This window comes from Mytilus trossulus, chromosome 9, assembly GCF_036588685.1.
Source record: "Mytilus trossulus isolate FHL-02 chromosome 9, PNRI_Mtr1.1.1.hap1, whole genome shotgun sequence".
NCBI classification, from domain to species: Eukaryota; Metazoa; Mollusca; class Bivalvia; order Mytilida; family Mytilidae; genus Mytilus; species Mytilus trossulus.
Window position 1 is genome coordinate 9208006 of NC_086381.1, and position 18358 is coordinate 9226363.

An 18358-nucleotide genomic window follows, 5' to 3' on the forward strand; every position below is an offset into this window, starting at 1 on the left:
AAAATGTCACAGAAGAACTGGGACAGGTTAGTATAAGACACCTTATGTAGAAAATGTCACAGAAGAACTGGGACAGGTTAGTATAAGACACCTTATGTAGAAAATGTCACAGAAGAACTGGGACAGGTTAGTAAAAGACACCTTATGTAGAAAATGTCACAGAAGAACTGGGACAGGTTAGTATAAGACACCCTATGTAGAAAATGTCACAGAAGAACTGGGACAGGTTAGTAAAAGACACCCTATGTAGAAAATGTCACAGAAGAACTGGACAGGTTAGTAAAAGACACCTTATGTAGAAAATGTCACAGAAGAACTGGGACAGGTTAGTAAAAGACACCTTATGTAGAAAATGTCACAGAAGAACTGGGACAGGTTAGTATAAGACACCCTATGTAGAAAATGTCACAGAAGAACTGAGACAGGTTAGTATAAGACACCCTATGTAGAAAATGTCACAGAAGAACTGAGACAGGTTAGTATAAGACACCTTATGTAGAAAATGTCACAGAAGAACTGAGACAGGTTAGTATAAGACACCTTATGTAGAAAATGTCACAGAAGAACTGAGACAGGTTAGTATAAGACACCTTATGTAGAAAATGTCACAGAAGAACTGGGACAGGTTAGTATAAGACACCTTATGTAGAAAATGTCACAGAAGAACTGGGACAGGTTAGTATAAGACACCCTATGTAGAAAATGTCACAGAAGAACTGGGACAGGTTAGTATAAGACACCTTATGTAGAAAATGTCACAGAAGAACTGGGACAGGTTGGTATAAGACACCTTATGTAGAAAATGTCACAGAAGAACTGGGACAGGTTAGTAAAGACACCTTATGTAGAAAATGTCACAGAAGAACTGGGACAGGTTAGTATAAGACACCTTATGTAGAAAATGTCACAGAAGAACTGGGACAGGTAAGTAAAAGACACCTTATGTAGAAAATGTCACAGAAGAACTGGGACAGGTTAGTATGAGACACCCTATGTAGAAAATGTCACAGAAGAACTGGGACAGGTTGGTATGAGACACCTATGTAGAAAATGTCACAGAAGAACTGGGACAGGTTGGTATGAGACACCCTTATGTAGAAAATGTCACAGAAGAACTGGGACAGGTTAGTATAAGACACCCTTATGTAGAAAATGTCACAGAAGAACTGGGACAGGTTAGTATAAGACACCCTATGTAGAAAATGTCACAGAAGAACTGGGACAGGTTAGTATAAGACACCCTTATGTAGAAAATGTCACAGAAGAACTGGGACAGGTTAGTATAAGACACCTTATGTAGAAAATGTCACAGAAGAACTGGGACAGGTTAGTATAAGACACCTTATGTAGAAAATGTCACAGAAGAACTGGGACAGGTTGGTATAAGACACCTTATGTAGAAAATGTCACAGAAGAACTGGGACAGGTTAGTAAAAGACACCTTATGTAGAAAATGTCACAGAAGAACTGGGACAGGTTAGTAAAAGACACCTTATGTAGAAAATGTCACAGAAGAACTGGGACAGGTTAGTAAAAGATACCTTATGTAGAAAATGTCACAGAAGAACTGGGACAGGTTAGTATAAGACACCCTATGTAGAAAATGTCACAGAAGAACTGGGACAGGTTAGTATAAGACACCCTATGTAGAAAATGTCACAGAAGAACTGGACAGGTTAGTATAAGACACCCTATGTAGAAAATGTCACAGAAGAACTGGGACAGGTTAGTATAAGACACCCTATGTAGAAAATGTCACAGAAGAACTGGGACAGGTTAGTATAAGACACCCTATGTAGAAAATGTCACAGAAGAACTGGGACAGGTTAGTATAAGACACCCTATGTAGAAAATGTCACAGAAGAACTGGGACAGGTTAGTATAAGACACCTTATGTAGAAAATGTCACAGAAGAACTGGGACAGGTTAGTATAAGACACCTTATGTAGAAAATGTCACAGAAGAACTGGGACAGGTTAGTATAAGACACCTTATGTAGAAAATGTCACAGAAGAACTGGGACAGGTTAGTAAAAGACACCTTATGTAGAAAATGTCACAGAAGAACTGGGACAGGTTAGTAAAAGACACCCTATGTAGAAAATGTCACAGAAGAACTGGGACAGGTTAGTAAAAGACACCCTATGTAGAAAATGTCACAGAAGAACTGGGACAGGTTAGTATAAGACACCCTATGTAGAAAATGTCACAGAAGAACTGGGACAAGTTAGTAAAAGATACCTTATGTAGAAAATGTCACAGAAGAACTGGGACAGGTTAGTAAAAGATACCTTATGTAGAAAATGTCACAGAAGAACTGGGACAGGTTAGTATAAGACACCTTATGTAGAAAATGTCACAGAAGAACTGGGACAGGTTAGTAAAAGACACCTTATGTAGAAAATGTCACAGAAGAACTGGGACAGGTTAGTAAAAGACACCTTATGTAGAAAATGTCACAGAAGAACTGGGACAGGTTAGTAAAAGACACCTTATGTAGAAAATGTCACAGAAGAACTGGGACAGGTTAGTAAAAGACACCCTATGTAGAAAATGTCACAGAAGAACTGGGACAGGTTAGTATAAGACACCCTATGTAGAAAATGTCACAGAAGAACTGGGACAAGTTAGTAAAAGACACCCTATGTAGAAAATGTCACAGAAGAACTGGGACAGGTTAGTAAAAGACACCTTATGTAGAAAATGTCACAGAAGAACTGGGACAGGTTAGTATAAGACACCTTATGTAGAAAATGTCACAGAAGAACTGGGACAGGTTAGTATAAGACACCCTATGTAGAAAATGTCACAGAAGAACTGAGACAGGTTAGTATAAGACACCCTATGTAGAAAATGTCACAGAAGAACTGGGACAGGTTATTATAAGACACCTTATGTAGAAAATGTCACAGAAGAACTGGGACAGGTTAGTATAAGACACCCTATGTAGAAAATGTCACAGAAGAACTGGGACAGGTTAGTATAAGACACCTTATGTAGAAAATGTCACAGAAGAACTGGGACAGGTTAGTATAAGACACCTTATGTAGAAAATGTCACAGAAGAACTGGACAGGTTAGTATAAGACACCCTATGTAGAAAATGTCACAGAAGAACTGGGACAGGTTAGTATAAGACACCCTATGTAGAAAATGTCACAGAAGAACTGGGACAGGTTAGTATAAGACACCCTATGTAGAAAATGTCACAGAAGAACTGAGACAGGTTAGTATAAGACACCTTATGTAGAAAATGTCACAGAAGAACTGGGACAGGTTAGTATAAGACACCTTATGTAGAAAATGTCACAGAAGAACTGGGACAGGTTAGTATAAGACACCTTATGTAGAAAATGTCACAGAAGAACTGGGACAGGTTAGTATAAGACACCCTATGTAGAAAATGTCACAGAAGAACTGGGACAGGTTAGTATAAGACACCCTATGTAGAAAATGTCACAGAAGAACTGGGACAGGTTAGTAAAAGACACCTTATGTAGAAATGTCACAGAAGAACTGGGACAGGTTAGTAAAAGACACCTTATGTAGAAAATGTCACAGAAGAACTGGGACAGGTTAGTATAAGACACCCTATGTAGAAAATGTCACAGAAGAACTAGGGCAGGTTAGTATAAGACACCTTATGTAGAAAATGTCACAGAAGAACTGGGACAGGTTAGTAAAAGACACCTTATGTAGAAAATGTCACAGAAGAACTGGGACAGGTTAGTATAAGACACCTTATGTAGAAAATGTCACAGAAGAACTGGGACAGGTAAGTAAAAGACACCTTATGTAGAAAATGTCACAGAAGAACTGGGACAGGTTAGTATAAGACACCTTATGTAGAAAATGTCACAGAAGAACTGGGACAGGTTAGTATAAGACACCCTATGTAGAAAATGTCACAGAAGAACTGAGACAGGTTAGTATAAGACACCCTATGTAGAAAATGTCACAGAAGAACTGGGACAGGTTAGTATAAGACACCTTATGTAGAAAATGTCACAGAAGAACTGGGACAGGTTAGTATAAGACACCCTATGTAGAAAATGTCACAGAAGAACTGGGACAGGTTAGTATAAGACACCTTATGTAGAAAATGTCACAGAAGAACTGGGACAGGTAATGTCACAGAAGAACTGGGACAGGTTAGTAAAAGATACCTTATGTAGAAAATGTCACAGAAGAACTGGGACAGGTTAGTATAAGACACCTTATGTAGAAAATGTCACAGAAGAACTGAGACAGGTTGGTATAAGACACCTTATGTAGAAAATGTCACAGAAGAACTGGGACAGGTTGGTATAAGACACCTTATGTAGAAAATGTCACAGAAGAACTGAGACAGGTTAGTATAAGACACCTTATGTAGAAAATGTCACAGAAGAACTGGGACAGGTTAGTATAAGACACCTTATGTAGAAAATGTCACAGAAGAACTGGGACAGGTTAGTAAAAGACACCTTATGTAGAAAATGTCACAGAAGAACTGGGACAGGTTAGTATAAGACACCTTATGTAGAAAATGTCACAGAAGAACTGGGACAGGTTAGTAAAAGACACCTTATGTAGAAAATGTCACAGAAGAACTGGGACAGGTTAGTATAAGACACCCTATGTAGAAAATGTCACAGAAGAACTGGGACAGGTTAGTATAAGACACCCTATGTAGAAAATGTCACAGAAGAACTGGGACAGGTTAGTATAAGACACCTTATGTAGAAAATGTCACAGAAGAACTGGGACAGGTTAGTATAAGACACCCTATGTAGAAAATGTCACAGAAGAACTGGGACAGGTTAGTATAAGACACCTTATGTAGAAAATGTCACAGAAGAACTGGGACAGGTTAGTATAAGACACCTTATGTAGAAAATGTCACAGAAGAACTGGGACAGGTTAGTATAAGACACCCTATGTAGAAAATGTCACAGAAGAACTGGGACAGGTTAGTATAAGACACCCTATGTAGAAAATGTCACAGAAGAACTGGGACAGGTTAGTATAAGACACCCTATGTAGAAAATGTCACAGAAGAACTGAGACAGGTTAGTATAAGACACCTTATGTAGAAAATGTCACAGAAGAACTGGGACAGGTTAGTATAAGACACCTTATGTAGAAAATGTCACAGAAGAACTGGGACAGGTTAGTATAAGACACCTTATGTAGAAAATGTCACAGAAGAACTGGGACAGGTTAGTATAAGACACCTTATGTAGAAAATGTCACAGAAGAACTGGGACAGGTTAGTAAAAGACACCTTATGTAGAAAATGTCACAGAAGAACTGGGACAGGTTAGTATAAGACACCCTATGTAGAAAATGTCACAGAAGAACTGGGACAGGTTAGTATAAGACACCCTATGTAGAAAATGTCACAGAAGAACTGGGACAGGTTAGTATAAGACACCCTATGTAGAAAATGTCACAGAAGAACTGAGACAGGTTAGTATAAGACACCCTATGTAGAAAATGTCACAGAAGAACTGAGACAGGTTAGTATAAGACACCCTATGTAGAAAATGTCACAGAAGAACTGAGACAGGTTAGTATAAGACACCTTATGTAGAAAATGTCACCGAAGAACTGAGACAGGTTAGTATAAGACACCTTATGTAGAAAATGTCACAGAAGAACTGGGGCAGGTTAGTATAAGACACCTTATGTAGAAAATGTCACAGAAGAACTGGGACAGGTTAGTATAAGACACCCTATGTAGAAAATGTCACAGAAGAACTGGGACAGGTTGGTATAAGACACCTTATGTAGAAAATGTCACAGAAGAACTGGGACAGGTTGGTATAAGACACCTTATGTAGAAAATGTCACAGAAGAACTGGGACAGGTTAGTAAAAGACACCTTATGTAGAAAATGTCACAGAAGAACTGGGACAGGTTAGTATAAGACACCTTATGTAGAAAATGTCACAGAAGAACTGGGACAGGTAAGTAAAAGACACCTTATGTAGAAAATGTCACAGAAGAACTGGGACAGGTTAGTATAAGACACCCTATGTAGAAAATGTCACAGAAGAACTGGGACAGGTTAGTATGAGACACCCTATGTAGAAAATGTCACAGAAGAACTGGGACAGGTTGGTATAAGACACCTTATGTAGAAAATGTCACAGAAGAACTGGGACAGGTTAGTATAAGACACCCTATGTAGAAAATGTCACAGAAGAACTGGGACAGGTTAGTATAAGACACCCTATGTAGAAAATGTCACAGAAGAACTGGGACAGGTTAGTATAAGACACCTTATGTAGAAAATGTCACAGAAGAACTGGGACAGGTTAGTATAAGACACCTTATGTAGAAAATGTCACAGAAGAACTGGGACAGGTTAGTATAAGACACCTTATGTAGAAAATGTCACAGAAGAACTGAGACAGGTTGGTATAAGACACCTTATGTAGAAAATGTCACAGAAGAACTGGGACAGGTTAGTATAAGACACCTTATGTAGAAAATGTCACAGAAGAACTGGGACAGGTTAGTAAAAGACACCTTATGTAGAAAATGTCACAGAAGAACTGGGACAGGTTAGTATAAGACACCTTATGTAGAAAATGTCACAGAAGAACTGGGACAGGAGAACTGGGACAGGTTAGTATAAGACACCCTATGTAGAAATTGTCACAGAAGAACTGGGACAGGTTAGTATAAGACACCCTATGTAGAAAATGTCACAGAAGAACTGGGACAGGTTAGTATAAGACACCCTATGTAGAAAATGTCACAGAAGAACTGGGACAGGTTAGTATAAGACACCCTATGTAGAAAATGTCACAGAAGAACTGGGACAGGTTAGTATAAGACACCCTATGTAGAAAATGTCACAGAAGAACTGGGACAGGTTAGTATAAGACACCCTATGTAGAAAATGTCACAGAAGAACTGGGACAGGTTAGTATAAGACACCTTATGTAGAAAATGTCACAGAAGAACTGGGACAGGTTAGTATAAGACACCCTATGTAGAAAATGTCACAGAAGAACTGGGACAGGTTAGTATAAGACACCTTATGTAGAAAATGTCACAGAAGAACTGGGACAGGTTAGTATAAGACACCTTATGTAGAAAATGTCACAGAAGAACTGGGACAGGTTAGTATAAGACACCTTATGTAGAAAATGTCACAGAAGAACTGGGACAGGTTGGTATGAGACACCCTATGTAGAAAATGTCACAGAAGAACTGGGACAGGTTAGTATAAGACACCCTATGTAGAAAATGTCACAGAAGAACTGGGACAGGTTAGTATAAGACACCCTATGTAGAAAATGTCACAGAAGAACTGGGACAGGTTGGTATGAGACACCCTATGTAGAAAATGTCACAGAAGAACTGGGACAGGTTAGTAAAAGACACCCTATGTAGAAAATGTCACAGAAGAACTGGGACAGGTTAGTATAAGACACCTTATGTAGAAAATGTCACAGAAGAACTGGGACAGGTTAGTATAAGACACCTTATGTAGAAAATGTCACAGAAGAACTGGGGCAGGTTAGTATAAGACACCTTATGTAGAAAATGTCACAGAAGAACTGGGGCAGGTTAGTATAAGACACCTTATGTAGAAAATGTCACAGAAGAACTGGGACAGGTTAGTATAAGACACCTTATGTAGAAAATGTCACAGAAGAACTGGGACAGGTTAGTATAAGACACCCTATGTAGAAAATGTCACAGAAGAACTGGGACAGGTTAGTATAAGACACCCTATGTAGAAAATGTCACAGAAGAACTGGGACAGGTTAGTAAAAGACACCCTATGTAGAAAATGTCACAGAAGAACTGGGACAGGTTAGTATAAGACACCTTATGTAGAAAATGTCACAGAAGAACTGGGACAGGTTAGTAAAAGACACCTTATGTAGAAAATGTCACAGAAGAACTGGGACAGGTTAGTATAAGACACCTTATGTAGAAAATGTCACAGAAGAACTGGGACAGGTTAGTATAAGACACCTTATGTAGAAAATGTCACAGAAGAACTGGGGCAGGTTAGTATAAGACACCTTATGTAGAAAATGTCACAGAAGAACTGGGACAGGTTAGTATAAGACACCTTATGTAGAAAATGTCACAGAAGAACTGAGACAGGTTAGTATAAGACACCCTATGTAGAAAATGTCACAGAAGAACTGGGACAGGTTAGTATAAGACACCCTATGTAGAAAATGTCACAGAAGAACTGGGACAGGTTAGTATAAGACACCTTATGTAGAAAATGTCACAGAAGAACTGGGACAGGTTAGTATAAGACACCTTATGTAGAAAATGTCACAGAAGAACTGGGACAGGTTAGTATAAGACACCTTATGTAGAAAATGTCACAGAAGAACTGGGACAGGTTAGTAAAAGACACCCTATGTAGAAAATGTCACAGAAGAACTGGGACAGGTTAGTATAAGACACCCTATGTAGAAAATGTCACAGAAGAACTGGGACAGGTTAGTAAAAGACACCTTATGTAGAAAATGTCACAGAAGAACTGGGACAGGTTAGTATAAGACACCCTATGTAGAAAATGTCACAGAAGAACTGGGGCAGGTTAGTATAAGACACCTTATGTAGAAAATGTCACAGAAGAACTGAGACAGGTTAGTATAAGACACCTTATGTAGAAAATGTCACAGAAGAACTGGGACAGGTTAGTAAAAGACACCTTATGTAGAAAATGTCACAGAAGAACTGGGACAGGTAGGTATAAGACACCTTATGTAGAAAATGTCACAGAAGAACTGGGGCAGGTTAGTATAAGACACCTTCTGTAGAAAATGTCACAGAAGAACTGAGACAGGTTAGTATAAGACACCTTATGTAGAAAATGTCACAGAAGAACTGGGGCAGGTTAGTATAAGACACCTTATGTAGAAAATGTCACAGAAGAACTGGGACAGGTTAGTATAAGACACCCTATGTAGAAAATGTCACAGAAGAACTGGGACAGGTTAGTATAAGACACCTTATGTAGAAAATGTCACAGAAGAACTGGGACAGGTTGGTATAAGACACCTTATGTAGAAAATGTCACAGAAGAACTGGGACAGGTTAGTAAAAGACACCTTATGTAGAAAATGTCACAGAAGAACTGGGACAGGTTAGTATAAGACACCTTATGTAGAAAATGTCACAGAAGAACTGGGACAGGTTAGTAAAAGACACCTTATGTAGAAAATGTCACAGAAGAACTGGGACAGGTTAGTATAAGACACCCTATGTAGAAAATGTCACAGAAGAACTGGGACAGGTTAGTATAAGACACCCTATGTAGAAAATGTCACAGAAGAACTGGGACAGGTTGGTATGAGACACCTTATGTAGAAAATGTCACAGAAGAACTGGGACAGGTTAGTATAAGACACCTTATGTAGAAAATGTCACAGAAGAACTGGGACAGGTTAGTATAAGACACCCTATGTAGAAAATGTCACAGAAGAACTGGGACAGGTTAGTATAAGACACCCTATGTAGAAAATGTCACAGAAGAACTGGGACAGGTTAGTATAAGACACCCTATGTAGAAAATGTCACAGAAGAACTGGGGCAGGTTAGTATAAGACACCTTATGTAGAAAATGTCACAGAAGAACTGGGACAGGTTAGTATAAGACACCTTATGTAGAAAATGTCACAGAAGAACTGAGACAGGTTAGTATAAGACACCTTATGTAGAAAATGTCACAGAAGAACTGGGACAGGTTAGTAAAAGACACCTTATGTAGAAAATGTCACAGAAGAACTGGGACAGGTTAGTAAAAGACACCTTATGTAGAAAATTTCACAGAAGAACTGGGACAGGTTAGTAAAAGACACCTTATGTAGAAAATGTCACAGAAGAACTGGGACAGGTTAGTAAAAGACACCTTATGTAGAAAATTTCACAGAAGAACTGGGACAGGTTGGTATAAGACACCTTATGTAGAAAATGTCACAGAAGAACTGGGACAGGTTAGTATAAGACACCTTATGTAGAAAATGTCACAGAAGAACTGGGACAGGTTAGTATAAGACACCCTATGTAGAAAATGTCACAGAAGAACTGGGACAGGTTAGTATAAGACACCTTATGTAGAAAATGTCACAGAAGAACTGGGACAGGTTAGTATAAGACACCTTATGTAGAAAATGTCACAGAAGAACTGGGGCAGGTTAGTATAAGACACCTTATGTAGAAAATGTCACAGAAGAACTGGGACAGGTTAGTATAAGACACCTTATGTAGAAAATGTCACAGAAGAACTGAGACAGGTTAGTATAAGACACCTTATGTAGAAAATGTCACAGAAGAACTGGGACAGGTTAGTATAAGACACCTTATGTAGAAAATGTCACAGAAGAACTGAGACAGGTTAGTATAAGACACCTTATGTAGAAAATGTCACAGAAGAACTGGGACAGGTTAGTATAAGCCACCCTATGTAGAAAATGTCACAGAAGAACTGGGACAGGTTAGTATAAGACACCTTATGTAGAAAATGTCACAGAAGAACTGGGACAGGTTAGTATAAGACACCTTATGTAGAAAATGTCACAGAAGAACTGAGACAGGTTAGTATAAGACACCTTATGTAGAAAATGTCACAGAAGAACTGGGACAGGTTAGTATAAGCCACCCTATGTAGAAAATGTCACAGAAGAACTGGGACAGGTTAGTATAAGACACCTTATGTAGAAAATGTCACAGAAGAACTGGGACAGGTTAGTATAAGACACCCTATGTAGAAAATGTCACAGAAGAACTGGGGCAGGTTAGTATAAGACACCTTATGTAGAAAATGTCACAGAAGAACTGGGACAGGTTAGTATAAGACACCTTATGTAGAAAATGTCACAGAAGAACTGAGACAGGTTAGTATAAGACACCTTATGTAGAAAATGTCACAGAAGAACTGGGACAGGTTAGTAAAAGACACCTTATGTAGAAAATGTCACAGAAGAACTGGGACAGGTTAGTAAAAGACACCTTATGTAGAAAATTTCACAGAAGAACTGGGACAGGTTAGTAAAAGACACCTTATGTAGAAAATGTCACAGAAGAACTGGGACAGGTTAGTAAAAGACACCTTATGTAGAAAATTTCACAGAAGAACTGGGACAGGTTGGTATAAGACACCTTATGTAGAAAATGTCACAGAAGAACTGGGACAGGTTAGTATAAGACACCTTATGTAGAAAATGTCACAGAAGAACTGGGACAGGTTAGTATAAGACACCCTATGTAGAAAATGTCACAGAAGAACTGGGACAGGTTAGTATAAGACACCTTATGTAGAAAATGTCACAGAAGAACTGGGACAGGTTAGTATAAGACACCTTATGTAGAAAATGTCACAGAAGAACTGGGGCAGGTTAGTATAAGACACCTTATGTAGAAAATGTCACAGAAGAACTGGGACAGGTTAGTATAAGACACCTTATGTAGAAAATGTCACAGAAGAACTGAGACAGGTTAGTATAAGACACCTTATGTAGAAAATGTCACAGAAGAACTGGGACAGGTTAGTATAAGACACCTTATGTAGAAAATGTCACAGAAGAACTGAGACAGGTTAGTATAAGACACCTTATGTAGAAAATGTCACAGAAGAACTGGGACAGGTTAGTATAAGCCACCCTATGTAGAAAATGTCACAGAAGAACTGGGACAGGTTAGTATAAGACACCCTATGTAGAAAATGTCACAGAAGAACTGAGACAGGTTAGTATAAGACACCCTATGTAGAAAATGTCACAGAAGAACTGGGACAGGTTGGTATGAGACACCCTATGTAGAAAATGTCACAGAAGAACTGGGACAGGTTAGTAAAAGACACCCTATGTAGAAAATGTCACAGAAGAACTGGGACAGGTTAGTATAAGACACCTTATGTAGAAAATGTCACAGAAGAACTGGGACAGGTTAGTATAAGACACCTTATGTAGAAAATGTCACAGAAGAACTGGGGCAGGTTAGTATAAGACACCTTATGTAGAAAATGTCACAGAAGAACTGAGACAGGTTAGTATAAGACACCTTATGTAGAAAATGTCACAGAAGAACTGGGACAGGTTAGTATAAGACACCTTATGTAGAAAATGTCACAGAAGAACTGGGACAGGTTAGTATAAGACACCCTATGTAGAAAATGTCACAGAAGAACTGGGACAGGTTGGTATAAGACACCTTATGTAGAAAATGTCACAGAAGAACTGGGACAGGTTAGTATAAGACACCCTATGTAGAAAATGTCACAGAAGAACTGGGACAGGTTAGTATAAGACACCTTATGTAGAAAATGTCACAGAAGAACTGGGACAGGTTAGTATAAGACACCTTATGTAGAAAATGTCACAGAAGAACTGGGACAGGTTAGTATAAGACACCTTATGTAGAAAATGTCACAGAAGAACTGGGACAGGTTGGTATAAGACACCTTATGTAGAAAATGTCACAGAAGAACTGGGACAGGTTGGTATAAGACACCTTATGTAGAAAATGTCACAGAAGAACTGGGACAGGTTAGTATAAGACACCTTATGTAGAAAATGTCACAGAAGAACTGGGACAGGTTAGTATAAGACACCTTATGTAGAAAATGTCACAGAAGAACTGGGACAGGTTAGTATAAGACACCTTATGTAGAAAATGTCACAGAAGAACTGGGACAGGTTAGTATAAGACACCCTATGTAGAAAATGTCACAGAAGAACTGGGACAGGTTAGTATAAGACACCCTATGTAGAAAATGTCACAGAAGAACTGGGACAGGTTAGTATAAGACACCTTATGTAGAAAATGTCACAGAAGAACTGGGACAGGTTGGTATAAGACACCTTATGTAGAAAATGTCACAGAAGAACTGGGACAGGTTAGTATAAGACACCTTATGTAGAAAATGTCACAGAAGAACTGGGGCAGGTTAGTATAAGACACCCTATGTAGAAAATGTCACAGAAGAACTAGGGCAGGTTAGTATAAGACACCTTATGTAGAAAATGTCACAGAAGAACTGGGACAGGTTAGTAATATAACATACATCCTCAGAAAATTTGTGTCTGAAATTAAATGTTGTTCATATTGTAAAGTTTCAAAATGCTTGAAAATAGTGTTTCATTTAATCAGAACGACATTAAACAAATAGATATAGGTATCTATTATACTAAAGTTACGAGGTCCAATTTATCAGCCGCCATCGGGTAAAAAACTACAAATCAAAGAATTCAACTTCATATATAGCTAATATAGGACAATGGTTTATATTAGAAATTACACCACTCCAGACCCTTTTGTTTTCAACATAATTAATATTGCCAATAATTAACAAGTTCAGGGTCCAGTCCGATACCGATACCAATAGTATATTCACCTGTTACCTATAACCTTATCTGTAAGTTCCGCATCTGACAGGCGCACCACCAATGGTGTATTTGTTTTTGCTTTATATACGGGTCATAATCACAGGGTTGACACTCCTAAATTGAATAAATGTCAAATTGTTCCCTGTTGAATGATTGTAGTATTTTGATCAGTAAGACTTTCTAAGATAACAATACGAATACTAATAATCTGGACGTATAGGTACAGTTTTCAATTTGTTAGCGGACATGACGTAAAACAGCAAATCAAAGAATTCAACTTTATTGGACAATACTGTTGATTTAAAAAAAATTAATCAATTCCAGAAACTGAATATTACCAATAATTAATAAGTTACGGGTCGACGGGTTCAAGCAGAAAGATTTGAAAGCAGAGAAAACTTTGTATCTTATAATCAGCACGACTTTATCAGATGACAATACCAATACTAAAATTAGGCTTACATGCATAGTTATATACTTTAATTCAGTCACGGACCCGCAATATCACGGGTGTGTTCTAGTAGTGAATAAAATATCAATTTTGATGTGATACATATGATTGATTTCCAAATCACTGTTTCCTAATATTGTTGTATGACAGTAATGTGTATATGCAAGACCCATATGTTTGAATTATATTAATGAGTGCTCTTCTCTAGTCATTATAACACTGTGATATTCCACATTACAATATTTTACTACAGCCATATTCAATTTTCAATACTGTAGTGATTAACTCGAATAATTCAGCGCCCTCTATCCACTACTTTTCTCGAGGATAATGGAGTGATCAAAGTGATCGTAATATAACGACTGGATTATTTGGGTTATGTAGTGATATAAATTTTTCCCATGTTTTAATTTCCAAATGCTTACCTGTCCACTTTTGATTATGTTATCACAATAAACAAAGTGGCTAAGGGATATATTTAAGGTCTCATATATACAGGGAGCAGACTTGCTGTTATTTAGCTAAGTTATTATAAATCCTTTCTTTCTTCCCCCGTCTCACATTTGAAAATTACATAGCATTTCTCAGAAACCACAAGTTATGCCTACTTAATGTGCTATACAATATATTCAGGTTTCTTGTGCATAAGGTATTTTGTTTACGTATTTGGTGCTTCTGAATGCTTTTATGAAAGGCCCTGAGATTGAAAGTTTGATCTATGAATCAAACAAATTTTTTCACATGGCTACAGGGAATATAGGCTAAGAATAACCTGAAATGTGTGTGAGTTAGTAGACACCTTCATAAATACTTTGTAACATAGATGCTAAAGTACAGTTATATTGAACTAAAAAGACTCAAACTTGTAAAAGGCCTCATTTGCATTGAAGTAATACCAAGTTTATAAAGAATAAATTTAATCATATATTTGCAGCAAGGAGATGCCTGCCAAACTGAAGAAGTAGATGAAGAAAACAAAAGCTTGATTTGGACACTTGTTAAACAGGTAAATAAATGTTTTGATCTAGCTCTATGGGTAATATAAGAATTACCTTAATTTCTTGTCTGTCTGTTCAAAAGACTTTAACTATTGACGGAAGTAAGCTTTTTCCCTACAGCCTTATGATTTTCCCTAACCAGATGTTTTATTTAGGTTCAGGATTCTTAACTGGGGATTGGCACATATACGTATGACAGGGTTGAATTAGTTTAGAAGTTTTTGATGTTGTCGACGAGTTAGTGTAAGAATAAAAAATAATTCAAAAGCACAATAAATATAGAATTAGAAAAAAAATATCATTGTAGAAAAACAAAACACAAAAAAATAATATCACTAACTTTGCATAAAGTACTTCTTACTTACTGATATTTCAAGTACAAATGTGCCAAAAATACTTGGTACACAATTTCTTTCATATGGGTGCTGATTTGAATGACTCATTAAAAAAAAATGTTGGTGATTCAGATTGTAATCACAATAAGCTTAAGTTTTATAACATCATAACTTTTGATATCTTTAGCTTGCAGTTATCCTATAGCAACAAATATATAGTTTTAACATCAGTTTACATTAAAACTGCAGTTGCAATAAAATGAAGGTATGTTTCCGTTTTCTTTGTCAATATTATGTTTAAAGGAAACATAATCCTCCAATATTAACATTTGGACAACTTTTACTTGTTGAAAATATGCTGTAGATTCAATTTTGTGCCTATTCACTAATGAATGGATGAGATGTCCTACACCTACAGTTTAACACTCATTTTCTTAACTGTTTTAAAATGAAATTATTAACTGTAGTTTTAACATTAATTAACTGAAAGGATTTAATAGAAATGTTTTTGAAATATTCTATTTTCAGGTACGACCCGGGATGGACCTATCAAAAGTAGTTTTGCCTACATTTATCCTTGAACCAAGGTCATTTCTGGACAAATTAACAGACTATCACTACCATGCAGATATATTGTCAGAGTACGTTATATATGTTAAAGTTAAAAAGTTGAAGTTCAGTGGATTGTATTTAAATTTCATCCTATGTATTAAGATATAGCTGTCAATTGCAAGTTTCCTACAGATGATTCATAAATATATGTTTAAAGTTAGGGGCCACCGTGGCTGTTGTACTGTGTAGTTACAACTGTAATCACCAGCCTGTCAACGCTGAGGTTGTCAGTTCAAACCCAGCTCATGCAGGTGCATTCAACTACAATCTTAATTGACTAGGATTGTCTTTATTTCTATTGAAGGTCAGTAGTTTTCTCCAGCACTCTTGTTTCATCAATATAAAATGGCTGCCAGAAAATAATCCAAAAGCAGTGCTTTAATAATGTTTAAGTGATGTTAAAACACCAAAAAATAGAAAATCAATCAAATGGTAAAAGTTAATTTTACCTTAAAAAAAAAGCAGTTGGATAGCACTTGTTAACACAGCAGTGTCAGTGTGTATATGTGTGCACTTTAAAAGAGGTTATTGTTACCCCACACTACAAAGTATCAATGTGTTTTGGGGGGAGGGGAGGGGTTTATGTTTTTTGGAGAATTGAGGTATATAAGCTTGCTGCCTTGTTTTCCTAATTTAGCTTAGGAATTCTTTATATCACTGTTTACAATTTCAGTGCTGTGACAACGGAAGACCCATTCACAAGAATAAAAATGGTAACAAAGTGGTATCTGTCTGGGTTCTACAAAAAACCTAAGGTAACTGAGTCATGATATTTCAGAACTCTTTAATTTGCAGGTGACCATATTTTTATAGTTCTAGTATTTGCTATTCTACAATAACATAAAAGATAGGTTAAATACTTTGTTACTGAAAAAATGGTATGTGCCAATTATTATGGTAAAACAGATAGGAACTTTCAGAAAAAAAGTTTGTTTACGGGAACGAAATTCCACCACAATTAAAATTTTATTTATAGATCAGAAAAACTCAGGAAAATAATTTGGACTGTACACCGCAAACAATAAGTATTTTTTATATTTTGTCTGTTTTTGAATGGGATCCTTGCCCTAACAAATCTATGAATTATATAGATTTTTTTCAGAACACATAACTAATGACAAACAAGGAGAAAAAAGTTTCTTATTGAAATTTTTGCCTCAATAATCAAATCAAGACTTTAGTATTGGCTGGTTAGATTATATTTCTCTAATTCATCATCTTGTCTCTATTAAAAAAAAAATGATAATCAACGTGTGGCTCGTTTGATCTCAGTTCTTCATTGGTTAAAATCTTAATATAATGTGGAATTTTCTTGCTTTCCTCTAATTTCCTATTGTGACAGCATGAAAAAAGGCTACCATGCCTGATGACGCCACGTAGAAAGAACACATCATTTTTCAGATCACTCGAAGAGAAGGAAAAATTTTGCCTGCTTATTATTTGAAAATTATTAGAGAAACAGATTCCACGGGCGTATGACATTTGCGCCGATTTTGAAAATATTCATTCTTTCATTAAGTGCGCCGATTTCATTTTTTCATTTGCGCCAATTTTATATTTGCTCCTTATTAGATTTACATGTAAGTTATGGTGACTTGAATAAGACCGGTATCACTCAGATTACAATTCTGCCTTGACAGGTAAGTTTGTATTTAGCCTATGAAATACTTATTTAGCCTTGAGAATTGAAAGGTCAGTTTCCCATTCATACAACAGAAGTTGATAAATTTGGCTTCATGCCATTTACCTTGTCCATAAATAAGGTCACTTTATTGTTATTGTGATATTGATAAAGTTCAAAAGAACCCTATATTCTGACCAATACTGAAAACGTTGTGCATCTTGATTTAATTGTTAAAAATCTGTTAATGTTGAGTTATTTGCTCTTTTTTTTTATAGTTTATCCTGACTTTTTGTCGAGCCTTCGACTTTAGTCGAAAAAGCGAGACTAAGTGATCCTACATTCCGTCGTCGTTGGTGTCGTCGTCAGCGGCGTCCACAAATATTCACTCTGTGGTTAAAGTTTTTGAAATTTAATAACTTTCTTAAACTATACATGATTTCTACCAAACTTGGACAGAAGCTTGTTTATGATCATAAGATAGTATCCAGACGTAAATTTTGTAAAAAAATAAATCCATTTTTTCCATATTTTACTTTTGAATGGACTTAGTTTTTCTGCGGGGAAACATTACATTCACTCTGTGGTTAAAGTTTTTAAAATTTTAAAACTTTCTTAAACTATACATGATTTCTACCAAACTTGGACAGAAGCTTGTTTATGATCATAAGATAGTATCCAGACGTAAATTTTGTAAAAAAATAAATCCATTTTTTTCCATATTTTACTTTTGAATGGACTTAGTTTTTCTGCGGGGAAACATTACATTCACTCTGTGGTTAAAGTTTTTAAAATTTTAATAACTTTCTTAAACTATCCTGGGATTTTTACCAAACTTGGACAGAAGCTTGTTCATGATCATAATATAGTATCCAGAAGAAAATTTTGTAAAAAAATAAATCCATGTTTTCCGTATTTTACTTTTAAATGGACTTACATTTTCTTCCAGTTAACCATACATACATACACAGTCTGCAGTTGTTTTTAA

The 18358-nt window shown here is 36.6% G+C and overlaps 1 protein-coding gene across 1 annotated transcript in view; it reads left to right on the forward strand.

Annotated features, from left to right (window-relative positions):
* Positions 1–18358, forward strand: part of LOC134685077 (oxysterol-binding protein-related protein 8-like) — a 62981-nt gene that overhangs the window by 28659 nt on the left and 15964 nt on the right. Inside the window, exons 10-12 of the mRNA XM_063544485.1 lie at positions 14739–14810; positions 15666–15778; positions 16423–16504. Of these exons, the coding sequence (XP_063400555.1) occupies positions 14739–14810; positions 15666–15778; positions 16423–16504 (267 nt within the window). The remainder of the gene's footprint in view (positions 1–14738; positions 14811–15665; positions 15779–16422; positions 16505–18358) is intronic.